This window comes from Pteropus vampyrus, unplaced genomic scaffold (genome assembly GCF_000151845.1).
Source record: "Pteropus vampyrus isolate Shadow unplaced genomic scaffold, Pvam_2.0 Scaffold15, whole genome shotgun sequence".
NCBI lineage: Eukaryota > Metazoa > Chordata > Mammalia > Chiroptera > Pteropodidae > Pteropus > Pteropus vampyrus.
In genome coordinates, this window is record NW_011888796.1 from 4214875 (window position 1) to 4238756 (window position 23882).

Here is a 23882-nt window from a genome sequence, read left to right on the forward strand (position 1 = left end):
CCGCCTTCCCCCCAGGCTCCCGCGGCTCAGCTTCCCTGGCCCCGCGCCCTCACCCCTCTCCCTGTGGACACGCGACACATCGTTCCCTACCCCCACCCTTGAATTGAGGGGGGTGCCCATGCTTTTGCACACCCTGGGGAAAGTCCCCGGGTCACGCGGTTGTGTGTGGGGAGCCTGTGACGCTCAGGCTTGTTTCTACGCTTCCGCCTACAGTCATATGTGAGGGCCGTGGCAGATGCGCCCGGAGCGCAGGCCGACCCCCTCCTGGCCACTTGAGCGGGCGAGCGCGCACGTAAGCACGCACGCACGCACACTCCAGCCCCCGCGCCCCTCGTTCCCCGGCCACCAGGCGTGCGGTCACGTGGACCCATCGCGGGGCGGCAGGCGCGGGAAGCCGCGCGAGAGCGGATCGCGGAGTGCGTGAGTCGGCGCCGCCGCGTGACGTTCGCGGCGCGGGAGCCGCCCCTCCCGCACGGAGGAGTCGGCCGGCCGCCGCCGCGGCGGCGTCTGGGTAAGCGACGCGGCCCGGCCCTTGTGGGCTGCTCTTGGCTCAGTCCCTCCCGCCGTGAGCCGCTTGGGGCGGTGGCGGCGGCCTGCAGCTGCGCCGGTCGCGGGACAGATGCAAGTAGCTGGGGAGAGGGGTGTTTTTGGTCCGTTTGACATGTCAATCAGGGCAAGGAGGAAAATGGCAACCGTGAATGAGCGCTGGGCGGAGGGTGCCCAGAGTTGCCCTTCGGTGTCGGCACAAGGTGGTTGTCTGGGCTTGACGCAGGCCGGGCCCGCCGCAAAGGCATTGAGCCCTTTGCTGGGGGCCGGGCTGCAACCCCGCGCGGGCAGCCCGGAATAGCGTGTGGCGCAACCCCCCGCCCCCGACCCCCACGGCCTCTTCGACTCCTCTCACAAGTGGGCGGGTCTTCATGTGCAGCCTGCGAGACCGTGCGGCCACTGTCCTCCCTGTACCTCCCCACCCCTTTTGTGATTACCTTGTGTCTAGAGCAGGAAGTACTCTGCCCTCCCATAATTCATTTCTTTTTTCAGATTATATCAATCTCATTCTAAGCATGTCGAGTTTTTCTTTTTGAAGTTTGCCCCATCCATCACCACCTTTCCTAGGTGTCGTTTAGAGAAAACAAGTTCTCGAGTTGCTTAGGCATCGCCTAGAGCTGTACCTGGAACTTAGTAGCAGCTAACATGTTTCATAAATCAACGCCCGGTTTCCCCCAAGGGATTAAAGTTGGCATTCATTCTCTTGAGAATTAAGTGTTTTGAGCAACGCTGTTCATTCTCACAGGATTTTGTCAAGTGCGTAAAGTACACTTTGTAATCACAGATTTTAAACCTGAAAGATGATTTAGAGAAAATCCAGTTTATCCCTCTTTTACAGATGAGGACCCCCGGCCTAAAGAGCATGTAGCTTGAACCTCCTGAACCTCTTAAGTAACTGGCCTCCAGGGATCCAGAAGCCTTGGTAGTCACACTGTGCTCTCTAGCACGCCAGGAGTGCAATGCCAGTTTAACCCATTCACTGTAGACACTCCACCAGAGGTGTTTATACTTGGCTTGTTCCAGGTTCCAGTGTGTGATGGCTCTGGTATTTTAAGAAATGGGGTTGGCACTATTTTTAGGTAGAATAGACTGCCTGGGATGTATTTTGGAGCTCAAAGCCTGTCTTCCCCTCCCCCGCACCCCATTCAGCCCTATTCTCTGCAAGAACAACCAACTTTTGCAGCATTGGTTGCTTCCTTAGTTAAGGCATCAAAATGCTTTTTAGCAATCTGGATATGTTTAATTAAGAGAACTATCAATTCATTATCAGACATCAGAACAATGATGGGATAGGACATGGAACAGATTAGTAACAATGGCTGGAAGATTATCACGAAGCAGTGGAACATAATTGGGATGGTTGTGCAAGAAAGGCCCATGGAGGGGGGGTGTGGACCTCACAGACTGGCTACACCTTTTTGCCCAGCCCTGTCCTGAATGTCTATTTGGAGTGTCTGTTTGGAGGTAGTGGAGCTGGATTCTGCTCAGATTTGGTTGCTGTTTATTAAGTACCTGCAGTGGCTAGCTGCTTTCATAAATGAATTTCCAGTACTTACCAAAAAGGAGGTAGTATTGTCGCCATATTACAAAGAGGAAACAGGCTCAGAAAGACTTGGTTGGCTTCAATGATGCAGTCATTTGCAATATTCAAGCCTCCATCACTTATCCACCGAAGTCCAGTCTATGCTCTTTTGCACTATATCTCACTACCGCTTCAAGCCAGAAAGGGGATGAGAGAATCGCCTGTGGCTGATTTATTGGCGCCTGTGGTTGCCCAGAGAGGCTGAGCAGGACTTTCAGCTGCCCTCTGTGCCTTAGAAAGTGGAGCTGTGTGCTTCCACCCTATCTCCTGAGGGGAATGCGAAGGAGCCAGGCTGTCTAGCTGGGGAGGAGGGGCCCAAGTGCCTTGGCCGTAAAATATCCTGGTGAGAGCTGTGCTGGGAAGTGTTGCATAATGCCCTCCTCGCCACTGAACCAAAGTGATTTATTTACTATGGTCTGTAGGTGGTGCTTGACCATCTTGTTAAAGAAAAACGTGTTCATTTTAGTAATAACAGGGCCAGAAAAGAGTTTGGGATTTTATATTATTGCAGGTTTTTTTCTTTGTCTTAAAAAAGCAGTGCAGGTGCTCTTATCTCAATAAATTATAAAGTACTTCTAAACCACTTCCTGTGCCCTGTTTCTGCTTATTTATTCCAAGTTGCACATGAATGTCAGTCTTTTGAGAGAAGAATGCTAAGAAAAATACTGCTTCAGTTTATAGTTAAGAGCACAGGCGATGGAATCAGCCCTAGCTTTTGATCCCTACTTCATACCATTTGCTGGTTATGTGTCCTCAGCCTGTAAAATGGAAATAAAAAGAACACATATAGTTATGGTGAGGATGAAAAGAAATAATGTACATAGAGCCCTTAGCACAAGGCCTTGCATATAATATTTACTCATTATAATAATAGCTATCAGTAATAACTAGAACAGCATTATTCCCTCTGGGATTGGATTGCTACTTGAGCCTGCTTGAGGAGAGTGGGGGAAGAGGAAACAAAGTTTGAAGCAAATATCAGTTTCAGGATTATTAATGGAATTTAACTCTCCCTTTGCTCTCAGGAATTTTTTTCTTTTTTTTAACTTTATCTGGAGAAAAAGTGTTTATAATGTTTTTGAAATTTTTCTAATTTATTTCTTCCCTGCTTACAAATCAATAGACAATTACTTTTTGTTCCTTCTGAAAAATTCTAGACACTTTAAGCAAAGTGTTTCATTAGCCTCTGGATAATGTGTTTGTGGAACGCTCCATGGCAAAAGTATTGGTTCACCTATATTCAGAAGTTATAATCATTCTTATTTGTACTGTATTCTAGGTCTGTACTAGCATTGTCGTTTTCCAACTTTCTCCTTTCAGTATCTGTTTTTTCTTTCAGAAATAATAGTTTTTATTTTTTTGGTGGACTAAGAAGAATCTTCTTTCCTTCACAGAGTTCTGATATTTTTAAGGTCCACTAGCAGTTTGCACTCACGGTGTTAGCATTCTTGTTTGCCTGGTACTGTGGCTTTATCAGACATCCCACATGTTGGTTAGATGGGGGTTAGAGATGTAAGGCTGGCTGTGTCTGCCAACAGGCAAGAGGCCCCAAACTAACGTTTCCCTGTTCCGTTAAAGGTTTCTAGAGCATAACTGCTCTTCCTGTATCATCTGCCACGTCTATTTCTTACCCTCTTCTCTAATATTTTCAATGATTTTCATAAGCAGATGCCTTGAATTACTGCAGATTTTACCTCAACCGTTATTTTTAGATTTGGAATTTCCATATTATTTATAGGTGTAATGGTGTATGAGAGTAAACATCTCTTTTTCCTAAATACTTTTTATTTTTTATTTAAATTTTTTTTATGGCGACATTGGTTAATGAAATCCAATGTTTCAGCAGCACACTTTCAAACAGTAAGGAATATATATATACACTGTGTGTTCACCTCCCATAGTTAGATTTTTTTTTTGTCACCACATATTTGCCTAAGTACTTTTTTAAAAAAAGTTTGAAAATGGTGTGTTCCTCCTCTGCCCTCAGTGCCCAGCCTGCTAGCTTGGGAGCATTTTTGTTTCTTAATCTAGCTAATTATTTAAAGTTACAATTAGAATTCTAATCGTTGATTTTTGTTCATTTAATGTATTTGGCATAATTCCCACATTTTGAGCATTTCTTGTGAAGTTGCTTTTTTTCCTCTAATTTTAGGGTGTGAAATATTCTCTAGAGTTTCTTTGGTCCTCTCTTCTTCTAACTCAGTGACTCTTTACTGAGGCATCTTATTAGAATCAACTGAGGAGCTTTTGTAAAAAGTACCTGTGCTTCACCTCCAGCAATTCTGTTTGGGTTAGTCTGGAGTAGGATTCGGGCTTCAGTACCACTCTACATGGAAACTTTTATAATAGCAATAAGAGCCACTATTTAAGATAAAATTATTTCTGCAAATATTCTTTCTCTAGGTTATAAAATGTTACACCTCCAGAATCATGTGAAAATACCATTAAAAAATTAAAATCATTGTATAAAGTCTTTTATCATGTAGCAACATGAGTATTTCTGCTTTTACCTTCGTATTTACAGTTGTGATTAAGTATCTCAATAAAGGTGTATACATTTCCTCTGTCAACTTTCCTATTCTTAATGATAATTAATGAAGTCATAGTGATAGGAATTACAGAGAAAATATCTAAGACTTTTCCACAGAAACAGACATCTTATTCCTTCTGTTCCTTTTTTTTAAATTAAAGATTCTAACAGGAAAAAAAAAAAAGATTCTTATAGCTTGAGAGAATAAAAGCTGTGTATTCCAGGACACCGTTCTGGCTACCATGGATCTGAGAGTCCAGTCTAATACAGTAGATTTCTTTTAATAAATAAAAATAAATGATATTGAATATCAAGCTAACTTTGAATTAAATATATTGGTGTAAAACTGTTCTAGATTACTTAGTTTGAGCTAATCCAGAATTATTGCAATCTAGTAAGTAAACAAGGTTTTTGTAGTTTCTCTTAAATATCAATCCTAACCCTATTACTATTCTATAAATACCACTTTATAACAAAGCATTTTAAAATGTATCGCTCTTAAATTTTGGCTCTAGTATTTATAAATATAATAAAATGATAAAATATTTTTCTGCAACCTCTCTCACATCTTGAAATTTCCACCAGAAATTCTCAAATGTAACTTTTAAGATCTTTCTGTATACATAGGAAACTTTGGCTGTTCCACATACTAGTGAAAATAAAACCGAAGGTCAAAGAAATGAGCAAATGCTATATAAAAAGCCTAGCTAACAATTTGCAAAGTAGGTTGTATTAGAAAATGTTCTCAGTAACTTTGTGATGGATCGGCTCTGTTGACCTGAGGTACAATCTGGTTGTGTTGCTTTAAAACATCAAATGTCTGTTAGTATGCCAACAAGTTCCAATGAAAAGAAACTATTATGCATAAATGTTGTGTGTGTGTTTTTAACAGGTCAGAATTTTTTTCATTCTATAAACTTGGAAAATTTATCCCCTTATTTGATTCAATATATTTGTGAAATCTATCAATACATATGTTGAAAGTTGTAGATCAAGATTTTGAAGAAAGGGCACTGAGTTTAAAGTCAGACTCGAATAGAAGTACTCCCATCACTATTTAATAGCTAGTTGTCTGACTTTGGGTGCCTTTCCTTCCATCTCTGAGCCTGTGGTTCCTCAACTATAAAATGGAACTAATTCCTGTTCGAGTTCCACATAAGATCAAAAAAGATAGTGTGGGGCAGAGGTTCTCAAAGTATGGTCGAGGGACCCCTTGGAGGTTGCTGAAACTCTGTCAGTGGGTCTACAAGGATCTTTCTTTTGCAGGGCCAAGTTCTCTTAATATACTTGAACCAAAGTAGCAACAGATTGAATGCAGAAGCAGAGAAAAGATCCCAGCTGTATTTTTTAAAGCCAGATACTGAAGAGGATTGCAAAATATAAAGCAGTGCCACTAATCTTACTTCAAAATATATATATATATTTTTCCTAAAATATATATATATATATATTTTAGGAAAAAATGTATTATCTGTGTTAATATGTCATAGGTTTATTGTTATTTTAAATAAATTTTTTAAAGTTTCTCACTTCTAATTTCTCATATGGTGAATATTGTTAAGATAAGCATAACCCACATAAGTAACAGCTCTTCACAGTCCTTCATACTTTTTCTTAAGAAGGTAAATGGATCTTGAGACCAGAACTTTTTAGAACTGCTGATAAAGGGTAATGACTGAGTAGTTCCTATTAAGATTTGAGATTTATAAAAATAAAAGTTTATAGTGTTATTGAGATAAAACTAAAAACTTGAAAAAAGTTTAAACTACCAGATGTCATTTGTGAGTGATAAAAAGCTGGCAGAAACTGGACTGAAGTTTCTGCAGTCTACACTTGGAAGAGGGGAATAGCAGTGGATAAATTTTCATTTTTATGCTTTTTATCCTGAGAGAAGGCCCCACTTGGTGACAGGAGGGGATGGCTAAAACTGGAATAACCTGTAATCTTGAAGAGGACAGTTTAGAGTGAACAGATAGCTGGAAAGTAAGGAGAAAAATTCTAGAAAGTATGTGGTGGGAGTGGGAGTAGGGATGCTAAATACTGTATATAAACTCAGCGTGAATCCCTTGCCAATCCCTAAACTTATGCATGTGTAGAATAGCCTTCAGACAGCACACCTAACACTGAAAAATCTGAACTGTAGAGAAGAACAAACTTGGAGCTAAGTCCATCCAAGTTAATTGTCTGCAAAAACAAAAAAATCAGTACTCTTTGGAAGAATATTACAGAATCTAGAGTCTTTACTATAGTAATCACAATGTCTAGGATATTACCCCAAATGACTAAGCATATGATGAAACAGGAAAGTATCACGCTAATTAGTGGAGATTGACTCCAAGGTGACCTAGAGGTTGGATTTGGCAGGGAAGATTTAAAGCAGCCATTATAGCTCATGGATATAAAGCAAAATGAGGTTATAATGTGTGAACAAATAGGAAATCACAGCAGAGAAATAGAAACTAAAAAAGAATAAGATAATTCTAGACCTGAAAATATAATATCTGAAATAAAAAATTCACTGAGTTTGTTTAATAGATTAAAAATGACAGAATCAGTGAACTTGATAGATTAATAGGTATTTTCTCTTCTGAAGTAGAAATAAGGGTACGTGAAAGTTCTCTACAAACTTCATAACATCAGGAATTATATAGATTTCTCTCAAGGCCTAAACTCACCTATTTCTTTTGTGTATTGACTGATTCCAGTTTGTAAACCAATGCTATCTAAATACTTTTCAAGTCTCTCCCCTCACCTCGACCATTTACTTTTCACTCTCGGAAAAGGATATCTCTTCTCCATGGCTAACTGCTATACTTACACTTTTGATTGTGTTCCTTCTGGCTTCTAGAGATTCCACCCTTTATCCTAAAAGTCGTCTACAGTCTGTAGCATCCTCAGTGTCTTCGTTGTACTTACCTTTTATGGCCTCTGCTTTCTAACATCTCACATCCTTGCAGCCGGATAGTTTGCTCTTGCTGTTAAATGTTTCAGAGATCATCAGAAACCTCTTGGTCACCATACTTGGGGTTGTGGGAATAGGCCTCATCCCCATGTTTTTCTGTAGCATTTTCCGTCATTGCCACCTCCTCCTACCAAGGTTCTCACTTTCCTTCACATCCTTTTTCCTCCTCTTCTGTCTTATTGTCTTGTCTGTTTTTTAAAGATTCATTCTTGGCCTTTTTTCCCCCTTATTTTACTCAATAGTCATATTCACTCCTGATGATTTAGTCTTGTCATTCCAGAGGACGTCCTCTCTCTCTAGCCCTGCTCTCTCTAGAGCCAGTCCAGCATATCATCTCCACTGATCATTAAACATTTCTACTCAGATGTCCTAGAGTGAACACCTTGAACTCAATGTGTCAAAAACTAAACTTATCAAGCCAGTTTCTATGCCTCTTCTCTGGCAGTCTGGGACCCTGCCTTTTTATATCAACACCTAGCACATGGCACTTACTCTGCAAATATGACCTGAAGGAATGAACGAAGTCTTACAATTAGCCAAGCTGGAATTCTGAGACTCACCCTTGACTTAATCTCTGCGGCTGACCACATCCAGTCTACTGTCAAGTTAAGTCAGTTTTACTTCTGGTGTATCTTCTTGTATACCTTCATTCGCACTGTCATTACTTGGACATTGCAGTAGGTTTCTTGCTGATCTTTATTTCTCCGTGGCCTTACCTTGCTAATATTTTAAATATATTACAAGTAGACCAGTCTTGATACTCAGGCCTAATTATGGTGATGATGATGATGATGATACTCAGGCCTAATTATGGTGATGATGATGATGATGATGATGATGACGACGACGACTGGTATGTATTGAATACTTTCTATGGGCTCCCTATTTCTAGGTGCATATATGCATCATCTTATTAATATATCTAAATAACCTGTAAAGTAGATAGTGTAATTTTCCATATTTTATAAGTGAAACAGAGGCCCAGAGAGTTAAGTGTCAGGTCAAGATCCCATGGCTAAACGACAGAGCTGCAATTTTAATCTAAGCTGTCTGATTCCAGAGTTCGGACTTTAACTACTATGCTGCTATCCCTCCCACAGAAAACAACATAGATCTCTATTTCAGACACAGCTGCAATATCTTTTAGTTTTAATTTAGTAACCTCTGTGAGCTGACCCCATCTCTTATTATTCACTTTTGTTTTTTTCTGTGCCAACCTGAATTCTTCAGTTATCTATATATACATACCCCTCCCTGTAATTTTACCCTTTCTAATTTTTCTGCCTGCAGTGTTATGTTCACCTTCTGCCTATTCATCTAAATCTAGTTCAAACAGCTTATTTTCCATTGGGTCACCTGTTATTTATTTCGCTCTCATAGCATGTTCCCCAAACTGCTTTTATGACACTTGTCACTTCATGTCATAATTACTATGTTTTATCTCCCCTATTAGCCTGTAATCTTGATCGCAGAATCTATGTAATTTTTTCCCTACCCTCATGCCTTGTACAATGGGTGCTTTCAAATATTTTTCCTTTATTAAATTTTTCTTCAAAAAATATTTTTCATTAAGTGAATTTAACTGTTACTCATAGCCCAGTAACCACAAGATTTTTTTATATATGGCTTTTTAGTGTGCCATTTTCATTTCCATATGGTTCAATGGTTCATTATACTAATGTTATGTATGTATATACATCTATATATACATGCATAGATATATCTATATATATATAAATATATATAACTGGTAAAAATGTTTATAATCTGGGGGTTTTGAGACAATTTGTAAGGCTAGTTAAACCATTTGAACCATTCATTGAATCTAAGACAGTTTTTCACATACTGAAATCTCTAATATAGAGTTTTATTTTGGTATTTTAGTCTTCCTATAAATTGGCGATGTATTAGAATCAGGGAAATGTAAGTACAATAAATAGTGGTTTTTGGTTAAAAGGCCTTTGGGAATAATACCCACACTTGGATTTTGTTTGTATTCTTAGAGGTAGGCTCAAGTCTCCAGGTTTTGTTATATCGTTATTTCTTATTTCATTGCTACTTAAAGGCTTTTAAAATGAGAAGGTAAGGGATAAGAGATTTGTTTTTGTTTTTGTTTTTTTAATTGGGGAGAAATAGGGGAAACGTTTGAATAAGTAGGTTTTTTTTTAAAAAGTAATGTTTAATGTAGAATTAAGCAAGTTGCAGGATTCCTGAAGTACAGTATTATTTGTAAAAAATTTTCAAACATCCAGAACAGTACCATACCTTCTTGAGGGATATATACATATGCAGTAACATCATGACAATATACAGGAGAGACATAAACATCAAATTCAAGATGGCATTTACCTTTGGAGGCAAGGTTGGTGCTGGGATAGAATGAGGGAGAGATGCCAGGGGCGTCAGGAGGGTCTCTACCATGTTTGCAATGTTTATTTCTACGCTCAGTGGTGGGTGGTTAGGTGGGTGCTACATTGTTCTCTGTACCTACTTGTCTATCTGAAATATTTCATAATTTAAAAAAAGGAAAAGGTATATATGTAGGTATGTCTGCTATTAAACTTCCATAAAGGGTTTTTTAAAAATTTTAAACAGTACAGTTCCCCCTACCTCTAACTCCCTGCTCCCTAGTTTCCCTCCTAGAAACAAACATTTTACTCATTTCTTTGATGCTTTCCAGAGATATGTACATAAACAAGAATATATTTATGAATAATTTCCTCCCTCCCCCACCTTTAAAAGTAAAATAACCACTCCACCCCCTTTACATAAGTGGTAGTGTTTCTTATTTTACTTTGCTTTTTTTACTTTATATATCTTGGAGATTATTCCATATTGGTACATGAAATATGTAGTTTTAATAAAAATAGATTTAACTTTTTATCAGTAATAATCATGTTTATCTTTACCAGTCTAGACTTTATCCACTAAGTATAAATATTTGTTTCGCTGTGTCACATTTGTTTAAGTGGCAGGAAATCCAGATTTTTCCCTGATTTCTCTTTCCAAATATTTCTGAGGCTTCCTGGGATCCCTTGATGTGTAACTGGACTGATGGTTCCCTTGGTTCTTCCAGTTCGCGAGTCATGTTCCCTCTGGGAGATAGGGAGGTCGTTTGAGTGCCTGGGTTTGAATACTCTCATCTGTCACTTACTAGTAGTTTGACCTTGAGTAAATTAACTCTGTGCTGCTGATTCAGTTTCTTCATCTGTAAGACACTGAGTACTCCCTTTCTCATAGAGTTGTATTAAATGAGTGGAAATTGCCTGATAACATAGGAAGCACTATAAAATGTTAGCTATTTTTACTATATTATCACTCAGCTGTCTGCTGCCCAAGCTACTGCCAGTCTCCAGACAGCCAGCCCCACACTCTAATCACTGACCTCCTTACACCTTGGTCTCCCTGGCTAGTAAGGAAACTTCATTCTCCTTTTAGAATCTGCTTTTTCAGTGGAGGCTCTCCTGGACCCACAGTGATGGCCTCTATACCACAGCTGCCGTCTTTCTAAAGCACCAGGGCTCTCTGTACAGTTGGGGTGGAGAAAGTGATAAAGCACAGCTTCCCACCTGTTTGGAACCATGGAAGTCTTGAATGTTCTTGCTACTCATGCTAAATTTCTCTGCCAGAATTCTTTTGCATGTTATTCCTCATGCATGATTTTTTCCTCCCGAGGCCAGTGCTCTCATCCTGCATTCTACTTCCTTCAGGAACCTCCATGCATGTATGTATCTGAAGTCAGTTAAGATCAGGGTTTAGGTTCTTTCCCATGGGGCTCCCGGGCCCATGTAAATCAGGGGATGTGGCTGAGCATCTATTTTAAGGGCTCCTGAACTTACTGTGACTGATAAGTTTCCCAAACATTGTGTGATAGGCCAGTGTCCCCTGAGCACACAGGATCCCTAAGGCACAGCGACAGCTCTAGCCTAGCCGAGACATACTTATTAACATTTATAGCTAACATTTGAATAGCTGTTTCCAGTACAAGGTGCTTTTCACATAACTTATTTAGGGATAAATATCTCATTCCTATTTTTCCAGTGAGGAAACAGGACTAGAAACATTGTGGTTACCTAGATTTAAAAGAACAGGCCTTATGCTCCTATATCATTCATACCAAGCAACCTTCTTACCAGATGAAAAAAGTCCATATATATTTACAGCTTCAGTAGAGTTGATATCAATTGTCATAATAGGAGGACTTAATGTTAGGTTTGGGGTGAAATTAATAGTATTGAAAACTTTTGAATAATTTCATTTAAATTTAGGTCTCCTTGTATTTTGTAGGTTTGTGTGAACTATAGCCAATTTTGCAAAAAAAAAAAAAAAAATCTTTATATTGTCCTTTTTCTCAGAATCACAATGGACACAGCTAGCCATAGCCTTGTCCTTCTGCAGCAGCTGAACATGCAACGAGAATTTGGTTTTTTGTGTGATTGCACAGTTGCTATTGGAGATGTTTACTTCAAAGCTCATAGAGCAGTGCTAGCTGCTTTTTCTAACTATTTCAAGATGATATTTATTCACCAAACAAGGTAAGGATGTGCTTTTTGTAAATCAGATGAATTTTAATGTTGTGGTATATCTAAACCTTATAACATCATTTTAGGGATTTTTTTGTTATGGAGTCACCTTAAGGAATAAAAAGAAAAATAATAAAACAAACAAAAACCAAATAAATAAATAAATAAAACCAATAAATAAATAAAACCAATTTATCAGTAATTAAATGCAGCGTGAAGGATTTATGGTGAAGATAAGAGTAAGAAACAAAAGCTCAAATTTATTGAAGGCTTATCCTATACCAAGCCTTAAGTATTTACCTGATATAAATTCTACCGTTGTCCATACTATCTTAGAGAAAAACCAAGACTGAGTAGTTAAGTAACTCGCCCATCTAGGATTACACAGCTAATAAGTTAGACTCATGTACATCTGTGGTCTTAAAAAGTTTTGCTCTTAATCACTAAGTTGCTGATTTCCATTCCATAACACTTTCATAGCAAGGTTTCAGTGTCATAATTCTACCCACTTTATATTCCATATTACAGTTCAAAGGTCATTTGTTTCAAATATTTTTTCAAAAAGTTCTTTTGGATTCAGTTTACCCTAACATGATAAATAAGTAGTGGGAGGGCTGGAAAGTGCTATTCAGATTTTGAGCTCTTGGTAAAGAATTCCTTTAATACATCTTCCATTGAAAGTGATAGAATATTATGTTTTTTAAAAGGACTTTACATGAAATATTTAGGATTTCAGCACCAATTATACATTTTTATTTAATTGCTCACTCATTTAACTATTTTTGAGCACTTACATGTCAGGCACTATGCTAGACCTCAGTAACAGGTAAGTTATACTCCCTGCCCTCAAGAAATTTTTAGTCTAATAGAGATGCAATACATATAAAGAAAATGATTGCAGTATAATTGATCTCTCTGCCTCAGTTTCCTTTTCCAGAAAACACTAGAATAGTGTACACACGCATGCTGTTGAGAAGATTAAATGGATTAATAATATTAAAATATTTAGAACAGGAGCTTCGCACTGTTAGCTGCTGTTATTAATAATTAATGTGATAAGTCCATAATAGAAATGTTGTACAAGGTAGAGTGGAATGTCAGCAGCCCTATTTTGAGAAGGTTGAAACAGGTTTTACAGAGGCCCTTGAAGGATCTTGAAGGATCAGGAGTTGTTTTTCAGATGTAAAGGAATGCAAGAAGGTACACTGCAGGCAGAGGAAAAAAAAATGCATGAAAACATACAGATATGAACCAGGCTAGATTAAAATGATTGGAATGTATGGCACAAAGAGGATAGGTGGTTAGAGTAGGCAACAGGTTATGGGTAGCCTTTTCTGCCATGCCAAAGAGTTTCCTCTCTGACCTAAGTGTCATTGTAGAAACTAGATTAGAAACACTACCTTCACATCAGTCTTGTCCAAGAGCTGTGAGTTGATTCAGCTCCCATCACCATGCTAAACTAAATCCAGGAGACACAAAGGTGGCAGTTGTGCGGTATCATTGGGCAACTGAAAATCCTCAGTTAACAGCTCTGTGCTGATATAAAAAACCCCTGCCATAGACCATGGCAGTGGGTGGGTCACAGCTAAGAGTGAAGGCCAAGAGGGAATCCTGAGATATCAGGGCTAAAATGGATTGTCAGCATACTGACACCCAGTATTATCTGATGCATTGTCACAAACTTCTGCTTCAGGGAAGTCCAGTCCATTGACCAGTTCCATTGTTCCTTAACATCCAGCATTTCCCTTAGGTTGTCTTTATCTTAATTTTTCGAGATGTTTTCCTGATTTCTTGTTACACAGTTATTTCTATCTCTTATCTGAATTCTAGATTCATATATAAAAATTGAGTTTGAAACTTATTTTAAAGTTTTTCAAAGTTATCCTGGTATTCATTTGTGATTTAAAGAGGAGATATACTAATATAGTGTGGAAGCCAAAATAAGGTTAACATAATTTAAAGTCTAAATGTTACCAATGTCAGCACACCCTTTAAAATTTTTTAAATATTTTTATTGTAAAATATATGTAACACAAAATTTGCCATTTTAACCATTTTTAATTGTATAATTCGGTGGCATTAATTACATTCACAATATTGTGCAACCACCACCACTATTTATTTTTAAAACTTTTTATCACCCCCAAACAGAAACTACTCGTTATAATAACTCCGTCTCCTTCCCCCGTCAAACTTCTGGTAATCTCTAGTTTGCTTTCTGTCTCTATGAATTTTGCCCATTCTAAATATTTCTTATAAGTGGCGTCATACAAAATTTGTCCTCTTGTATCTGCCTTATTTCACTTAGCATAATGTTTTCAAGGTTTATCCATGTTGTAGTTGTATCAGAACTGCATTCTGTTTTTTGGTTGAATAATATGCCATTGTATGTACACGCCACATTGTGTTTATCCATATATCCGTTGAAGGACACTGGGTTTCTACCTTCTGGCTAATGCTGTACTCAACACTGGTGTATAGGTATTTGCTTGAGTTCCTGTTTTTGGTTCTTTTGGTTATAGACTCAAAAGACTGTTAAGTTTCTTAAAATCAGGGTACCTATTTTATTTATCAATTTTCTACCTCCTGGCATCTAGTATCACTTAGGAGTCACTACATAAATATTGAATTAATCAGAAAATCTGTGTTTCCTAACTTTAGGCAGTAGATTGAATACATGATGAATGGTTGCTGGGCCATAAAACTGGTATACAATGAAAATTTAAGCTTTGGTTTCTGTGTTTCATCAAAGCAGATTGCTAAGTTTGAACTTCTTAAGAAAAAATTGCTTTAGCTTAAGACTGTGTACTATTAAATAAAAAGCCAACTGGGTTGTTTCATTTTTTGTGGATCTGTTTTTTTTTTAACAGTGAATGCATCAAAATACAGCCAACTGACATCCAACCTGATATATTCAGCTATTTGTTACACATTATGTACACGGGGAAAGGGCCAAAACAGATTGTGGATCATAGTCGTTTGGAGGAAGGGATTCGATTTCTTCATGCCGACTACCTTTCTCACATTGCAATTGAAATGAATCAAGTGTTCTCACCAGAGACTGTGCAGTCTTCAAATCTGTATGGCATTCAGATCTCAACGACCCAAAAATCCACTGTCAAACAAGGGCTGGAGGTCAAAGAAGCTCCTTCCAGTAACAATGGAAACAGAGCTGCTGTGCAGGGTGACCATCCCCAGTTGCAGCTTTCACTTGCTATTGGGCTGGATGATCGTACTGCTGACCAGCAGAGGTCCCGGCCTGCCGCCCAGGCCTTAGAGGAACACCAGAAGCCTCCAGTGTCCATCAAGCAGGAGCGATGTGACCCAGAATCTGTAATCTCTCAGATCACACCCTCACCCTCATCAGAGGTAACAGGTCCCACTCTCACCGAAAGCAGTATCAAAATACACTTATGCCATTACTGTGGAGAGCGTTTTGATTCCCGTAGTAACCTAAGACAACATCTCCATACCCATGTGTCTGGATCCCTCCCATTTGGTGTTCCTGCTTCCATTCTGGAAAGTAATGACCTTGGTGAAGTGCATCCACTTAATGAAAATAGCGAGGTTCTTGAATGCCGCAGGCTCAGTTCCTTCATTGTCAAGGAGAATGAGCAGCAGCCTGACCCCTCAAACCGGGGGACCACAGAGTCTTTGCAGATCAGTCAAGTGTCTTTGATCTCGAAAGACACAGAGCCAGTAGAATTAAACTGTAATTTTTCTTTTTCAAGGAAAAGAAAAATCAGCTGTACCATCTGTGGTCATAAGTTTCTCCGAAAGAGCCAATTGCTGGAACACATGTATACACACAAAGGTAAATCTTATAGATATAACCGATGCCAAAGGTTTGGTAATGCATTAGCCCAGAGATTTCAGCCATTTTGTGACAGCTGGTCTGATAGCCCCCTGAAAAGTTCTCGCTTGTCGCAAGAACAATTAGACTCATCTTGTGCCTTAGAGTCAGAGGTCACACAAGAAAATGTGGACACTATTCTAGTTGAGTAGCAGTTTCTCCAGAATTTTTATATCAATTTTGAAAAAAATTTATATGCATTTTTTATTCATAAATTATTTTCCTCAATTTCTACTGACTTTTTCTTTACCATTTATTCATAGTTTTAATACTGTATATATTAGGTCACCTGAAGTAATTCGTGGCTATTAAAATGTAACCTTCAATTAGGGCTGTGAACTTTTCATAAATTAATTCACAATTTAGAAATCAGAAACCAGTATAGTAATATGGTACTTCAGAGTAAATATTTATAGAATTTCTAAGTTTTTCCAGGTTATAGAATCATTAAAAACAAAACAAATTAACATGAAGTAAATGAAATATTTTTTAAAGAATATTCTAGGCTATCACTTTTGGCTATTTCACATAAATAAGCCCCTATGAGGATTATTTAGAAATATTTCCTGCCATATAGGAAGCTAATGGTTATTTTAATGCATAATTATGATATAATGTATACAAAATTGTTCTAAGGCATAGATATACCAAATCATGAATAGTTTTAAAATTACATTTTACTTACTAGCTCTGCAACATCTTACATGGCTTTTATTTATTATTAAATGTTGAGCATAGCTCATTTTTAATTTAAAAAATTTAGTTAAAAAGACAGGAAGAAATCAGACAAAAAAGAAAAAAAAAAACCCCAAGAAAGTAACAGTAAGATACATACACATAGATGAACATACAGAGACAGAGATTCAGATAGATCTGCATTGACTAACGCCCCAGTGTTGTTGCTTTAATCTAAAGTGTTTTCTTAAAGACCTTAAGAACAATTTGAGATTTTTTTATGAATGGGGATTTACAAAAGTTTAAAGAGAAAAACGATAAAAAACATATTATCTTTATACCCTCAGTGTCAGAGCATTTTCTAGGCTGAGTTGATATTAATTTTCTAACAATCACTTGAAAAAGTAATTTTTCAGTGATACAGTTTTCACTTTTTTCTGGTCCATAAAACCAGCAGAGTAGATAGAATCAATGTTCTAGAACTATGTTTAAAATCTATGGTAGGTTTTTCTCTGTGAATAAACTTAACTCCCTTTTATAATGGTGAAAGTTAGAAAGCTAAAACCCCAGAAAAATTAAAACTGATAGAGTAAATAAAGATTCTCCTGTCCTATGTAGCTGGGAAATAACTGATCAAACCTCTCACAAAGGATAGATCCAAATTGTTTCTGAAATGTTTAAATATCAAATACTAGATAGTGAAGAATAACAGAAGAGAGAGGCTTCAAAACAGCTTCACCATTTTTGTACGCTGCCCTGTGAAAAACTCTAAGCCTCACAGACATTTTAATCTAATCAACTTGGTTTGCCAGGCTTAGAATTAAACTGCATACAAAACTCTTTGAGTTCCTCAGTGACCGCACACACTGAGGACATTTCCTGACAACCTCAGCGTTCCTCGACAGCATCAGAGTTCATTCAGGAGGGAGCTCAAAGAGTAATCCAGCTCATTCTAAGGGTACAAAGGTTTTCTCTGGATGAACAGTGAGTTTAGCCGAATTTTGAAGTCATAAGTTTTTCTTGAGGGTTGAATGATGAAAATCACTGGGCATTGTCTAACGCAGTAGAGTTTCTGCCTTAGACAAGTGAGTAAAGCCTCCTGGGGTCAGTATTGATATGTGTTGAGTGCAAATCTAACTTGTTATGGATGTAGGATCAATAGGAGTAGTTAAATGTGTTGCTCTTTGGGGTCAGAATGTCATTTAATCTTAGACTTAAATTATGTAAGCAATTATGCACACTCATACTGTCTTCAAACATTTTATCTCATAGGATGAACATAAATATTAACATTGATTTCATGTATTTTAGGCTATTCAAGATCTATTCCCTAGCCGTCTTCAAGTGAAATTTTATTTTTCTCGTTAAGATAATTTTTTCTGATTTTTCTTTTCTGTATTCTTTACTAATTGCTCAGTTGTTATTAGTCCTTGACACAAGAAGTACATAGCTAAAGGGTGGGATTAGGGGTATACAAGAGTTGTGGAGTAGGGTAGCAGTTCAGGGTAGGATCTGGAGAAATTGTAAGAATTTGCTTGTGGCCGATTGGCCATGATAGACAACATTAATTTAAAGCAGAAATGTATCTACGTTTGTTGGATCTTGAGAAAATAGAGGTTAACTGTATTTTTATTCTTATTCATATAGTTTTTTTATTTTTAATTTTTTTCTGCCTTTATTGAAATATAATAGACAGTTAGTTGTTTATATTTACATTGTATAATTCAGTGAGTTTTTTCCAATTATAGTTGGCATACAATAATATACCAGTTTCAGTTGTATAGCATAGTGATAAGAGATCCATATAATTTGCCAAGTGATCACCCCACTAAATCTAGTACCCTTCTTTCCCCTTATATATTTATTACAACTTTATTAACCATCTTCCCCTTGCTACACTCTACATCTCCATGTCTATCCTGCAACTATCCATTTGTACCTCTTAATCCCTTTGCCTTTTTTTACTGTCCCCCTCAACCTCCCTCTCATCTAGTAGCCCTCAAAATAGTCTCTGTATCTATGAGTTTATTTCCGCTTTTATTGTTATCTTGATAACATTTGCTTTGTGTTCAAAGCAAATGTTCATGATATTCTCTCTCTTTTAGGAAGTAGAAAAATGTTAACTCGTTTTATAGAAAAAAAAATCCCAAAAGCTGGGTTCTGGAGAACCAGTGAATAGTGGAGTGGGGGCTGACCAATTTTTTTTTCATTTGTTTAACAGGCATATTTTTTAAATAGCTTATATGACTAATGCTGCGCTCTGGGTGTATTTTTTTAAGGTATGATTTCTCACTAAGAAAATCTGATTTGTATAAAAAAAGTTTTTTCAGCTAAACCCTTTAGTTTTGACTACATCATCTGTAAAATGGAGCTAATACTCTTACCCATTATGGTATGGGTTGCACAATGATTACCAAACTCTAAATACTGGAAATGCTATATGCACCTTAATCAGTGTATCAGGCACATACTAAACAGACATTTCTCTCTTGGATCAGCTTAGAATCTTCCTTTCTTTCCAGAAACAGACTATTTCACTACTTGTCCTTATTAGCACGTTGTCAGAACTCATCTGATAAGTGCAGTCTGCCTTATGAGAAAACCAAAATTTCTTGATTCATATCTCTGAGGTTGTTATTTCTTGCTCTTATTTTCTGATTTCCCACCTGTAAAATAGATATAAGCAATCCCTACCTCACAGGGGTGTTGTGAGGATTTGTATTAAAATTGCGTTAAGTGCTTAGTAACTTAACTAACCATGTAAAGAAAAATTATATAACTAAGCCTATTAACTTCAATATTTCAACCTGTAAATTCTAGAATGCCTTAGAAGCAGTCATATACTATTTAATACGTAGTAATTCATTGACAAACTTTATTTTTTACAAATACTCTAGAAACAGCAGTGTTGCCAGAATTCCTATTCTAACATAGTTTAAACAAGGAGAATATTAGTTCTTTTGCTTTTGGGGGAATAACACCTTGCCATTCCAGCTTTACTGAAAGTTCTCCTAACTGTGTTGTTTACACCTAGGAAAAGGAACAAAGCAATGGAGAAAATATCATTTTCTTTGATGTAGGTCGTTATAAAAGTAGATGGGGACAAGAAATGGAGTGGGGATAATAGCATAGTAATTCATTAGGTTCTATTAAAATAATATTGGAAAGGCTTCATTTATAACTGAAGGAAATACATATTAATCATGGAAAAAGCCTGAAAATGTATAATTCCATTAACATTTATTTATATGGGCATATTCTGGATGTTGTAACTCAGATCCTTGATAAGTATCAATTTTTTGTCGTAATTGAGGCAAAAAAAAATAGGTCATGTTAAGAGTTTTCATAATGTGACTTGTCTTTATGTGTTTAAAACTAAATGTAGCTCTATGGTATTTTATTATAATTTTTAAATTTCTAAGAGTGAAATCTGTAAGGGATTATTCCCTGTTGTACTTCTGTGTTTGTATGGTTGGACTTTTGGAAAATCGGTGAGATTAAGCAATTCCAAGCCCGGATATCTTAAATACAAGGAATCACAAACTGTGATTTTTGTCTCCGAGACCTGGAAGAATCCATTGTGCTTCAGTATGCATCTGTGCCATACGTGATTACTTAGTAGATTTTGCTCTAGTGCAACTGACGCTAAATGTCATCAACTCTTCTATTTTGTGCCAAGTAAAGTTGTTTAGTCAGATTAGATCAAATGTCAAAATACTTTCAGAGAAACTTGGATTTCAAAAACTTGTCCAATAATAAAGGCCCAGTGAAGAAATCTTCAAAGCACAAGTAACACATAGCAAAACACGGGAGACTGAAATCAATAATATATTGTATGGTTAAACTCTTCTACCTAATGTACTGTGAGTTTGCTTCAGAAGCATTCTTTTAAAAAGTTTTGTATGGAATGAAGATAGTGGATTTTACATATTTTATCATGACAAATAAATTAATGTGACTCGATCATAAACATAATCTCGTATTAGGTCAGCTTATAGAATGTGTTCTTATTTTACAGCAGTGTCTGCCAAATGTCTTCCTAGTGTTGAGGTAAGTGCCGGGTAACAATTTGGATGTATCATGCAAAATGTATCTGTGAGCCCAATTCTTATCAACCATAATCCAGCTACCATCTCTGGAAAGAAAGATAACATCTAGTCATTGCCCAGAAGTTTTCTTGCTTTGCTTCTGTCTTTCTTCCCTATTTATTCTCTACTATATCTCCTCCAAGTAACATAATCTACAACAGTGGTTCTCAACCAGGATATATTAAGGTTCCCCAGAGAAACGAGCCAACAGGATGTGTGTATGTGTGTGTGTGTGTACCTCCTGGCCAAGTTAAGTTGAGAGAGAGAGAGAAAAATTGATTTACTATAATGAACTGGCTTATGCAAATATGGAGGCTAAGAAGTCCCAGGTTCTATATTTGGCAAACTGGAGACCCAGGAAAGCCAATGGTATGATTCCAGTCCAAAAACCAGCAGTCCCACAAAGGCAGGAAAAGACCAGAGTGAAGTACTCTCAGAAGGGTCAACCTTTTTGTTCTATTCAGGCTTTGAACTGGTTGGATTAGGGCCACTACCATTAGAGAGGGCAGTCTGCTTTATTCAGTCTATTGTTTCAGATGTTAGTCTCATCCAAAACACCTTCACAGACACACCCAGAATAATGTTTGACCAAATATCTGGGCACCCCGTGACCCAGTCAAGTTGACACATAATGTTAGTAATCACACGGGGTAGTCTCCCTCACCATGGGGACATTTGTCAACATGGAGATGTTTTTGCTTGTCAAACCGGGGGGGGCGGGGGTTGAGGGAAGAGTACTACTGGCAGAGTAGGTAGAGGCCAGGTTTGCTGCCAAACATTTTACAGTGCAGGGAATAGCCCCACAAAACAACTGTCCAGCCCAAAATGTCAGTAGTGTTGAAATTAATACTGTTTTTACAGAATATGAGATGTTAGTTCAGAATTAAATTCTGTTTGTATTATCCTTTATCCCAGCTTTTAAAAGACAAAAATGATTATTAAAAATGAGAGATGTATTAAGTAGCAAAACAGTTTTAAATCTATTCATGTAATATTTGAAATAAACAGTTATGCCTCTAACAAGGTCTCTGTGAAATTAAAATGTGATTGTATATTGTAATTTGTGTAAATTTTTAATCTGCCCAAAAGGTGGCACCAATGTACCTTTTAAGACTTACTATGTCAAATTTAGCATCAATATCTGTTTAATTCACTATTTGTTTAGTACTTAGCTACTCTTATACCTTGTTTTACTTTATAGAGTCATGACTGATGAGGATTTTCCTAGAATCCGATATTAGGTGCCGTAATATTTTGGCATCCCTCTTGGATCGAGATGCTTCCAATTTACATGTAAATATATTATAGCAGCAGATAAACTTTTTAAAATATCACATTTATTGTGATTGTTATATTGAGCATTTCTGAGGATTCTTGTAAACTTTGGAATTTGTCCCAATCATATTTGCTTTTTTATCAGGCACCAAACCCAGTTTTTGGTTTTATTCCTGGTCAGGAGGTAAACCCAGAGATAATTTGAGTAAATACTCTCTTGTTTCTTGCCTCTCGTATTTTTTCATATCCTCATCCTGTGAATTATTTTCTGGAATATATTTTCTTTTTTAACTATGGTTCAGTAACTGACTTTCTAAGCTGGTGTTCTTTATTCTTTTCTTCCCTCACTTCTAACCAGTTATAATCTCTGAGTAAGATGAGACCTTTATTAGTTATTTTGCATTCAACTCTTCTTGCCTTCCAATACTAAGTGAATATAGTCTCCCTCCCCCCCATCATTTCTGCTTGCAATATTATTATTAATATTATCCTAGGACTTTGTACCTAATCACCAAATGCTTCTCTTAAATTTAGTTTATAGCTGATTAGCCAACTTGGAGCATGAACCCACTTCCTCTCAGATAAATTCTCTTCTATTGTTTATTCACTGTTGAAACTTTTATTGTAACAACTTGGTACTACTGCATCAAAATAATGAAAATAAAGTATCTTCCCTTAAACTGTTAGAAAAATGGTGTCCTTTCGTGTCAGAAATCTGAAAGCATGGCAGTGTTCTGGGAGGGATTCTCTGTACAACTGAACTGGTCCTTGCTTTCCTGGGACCTGGAGGAAAGGCTTATGCAGGAAGGAAGCCTGAGGAGGCCCTCACCAGCTGTAGTTGTCACCCCTTGGTTTATGTTATTACTGAATTTCAGGAAGGTCGTGTTAGATTTGTGTGGACCAAACAGGCCTTTGAGGAATTTACCTATGCCACATTTTTCTGTAGCAGAAGCCATGTGGCACCTAGTCCAAACCATATGTAGGTAAGTAAAAAAAAAATTGTTAACTGGCATTTTGTACTAAGTGCCTTATTAGAGAGGAAACTCTAAAGAACCTATGGTGGTTCTTTAGAAAAAGGATATAACATTTGCAGAAGGACAAAGTTTTACAATGCGGGTCGAAGATTCCAGTAGAGTGAGTCTCAAAAGTCTTGACCAGTTCTCATTTCTCAACATTGCCTTTTTTTTACATATATGCAAGACTAGTGCTATGAGCTCAGTGGTAACTGTCTTCTATTTTTATCACACTATTTTCAAGTGTGGGAGGAAAAGCATATAAATGAAAGACTCCTTTTTTATTTTAAACATCTCTTATTTCACTGTTAACACCACAGTTTTTGCGGATCTCTAATTGGTGGCTATGTTCAGAGCCACCACAGATGGCCGAGCCCATTATGCACAATAAACGCTAGGGGGCACCACTACCAAACTAATACTTCTGGAGTTGGGCCGTGCAGAATTTGCACAGCCATGCACGGTAGCCCTGCCTTTCCTTACCTGGTTTAAATGTTGGGTTTAAGAAGCCCTTATTTTTAATTTCTGCAGCAAGTAGCAATTTTCACTGATGCAGCCAGGAAATTAAATACACAGCTGTATAAAAAACAAATCAGAATAAGAAAAAATACCCCCTAGGTGACACAACTACGTTTGTCAAAATTTGTAAAATTGCATAGTGTACTAAAAAGGGTGGGTTTTAGATGTATGGACATTATATCTTAATGGAAAAAGTTAAGACCACCCAGATAAATATACAAATGTCTTAGAGCTTAATGAACTATGATGATTATTGTTCACTATTCAACCTTCCACAGGCCAGGAAAAGCACATCAGCCAGACATTAAAGGTATAG

General features: G+C 37.4%; 1 protein-coding gene across 3 annotated transcripts; it reads left to right on the forward strand.

Moving 5' to 3' along the window:
- Window positions 1-305: 305 nt before the first annotated feature.
- On the forward strand, window positions 306-22714 carry ZBTB25 (zinc finger and BTB domain containing 25). 3 transcript variants are annotated; one of them, XM_011384511.2, is made up of 3 exons: window positions 306-511; window positions 11976-12155; window positions 15014-21779. In XM_011384511.2, the coding sequence occupies exons 2-3, from the start codon at window positions 11983-11985 to the stop codon at window positions 16146-16148; spliced, it is 1308 nt and encodes a 435-aa protein (XP_011382813.1). In that variant the 5' UTR covers window positions 306-511; window positions 11976-11982; the 3' UTR covers window positions 16149-21779. The 3 variants fall into 3 exon arrangements, with proteins under 3 accessions (XP_011382813.1, XP_023382852.1, XP_023382844.1); XM_023527084.1 differs by lacking the exon at window positions 306-511 and adding an exon at window positions 523-621 and having other exon boundaries at window positions 15014-22714; XM_023527076.1 differs by lacking the exon at window positions 306-511 and having other exon boundaries at window positions 15014-15957; window positions 20690-22714.
- Window positions 22715-23882: the final 1168 nt, after the last annotated feature.

Bases quoted from the DNA above. Each gene is read 5' to 3' on its own strand.
- ZBTB25 (XM_011384511.2), top strand. From the start codon at position 11,983: ATGGACACAGCTAGCCATAGCCTTGTCCTTCTGCAGCAGCTGAACATG. The intron at 12,156-15,013 runs GTAAGGATGTGC...TTTTTTTAACAG, and splicing joins ATATTTATTCACCAAACAAG to TGAATGCATCAAAATACAGC.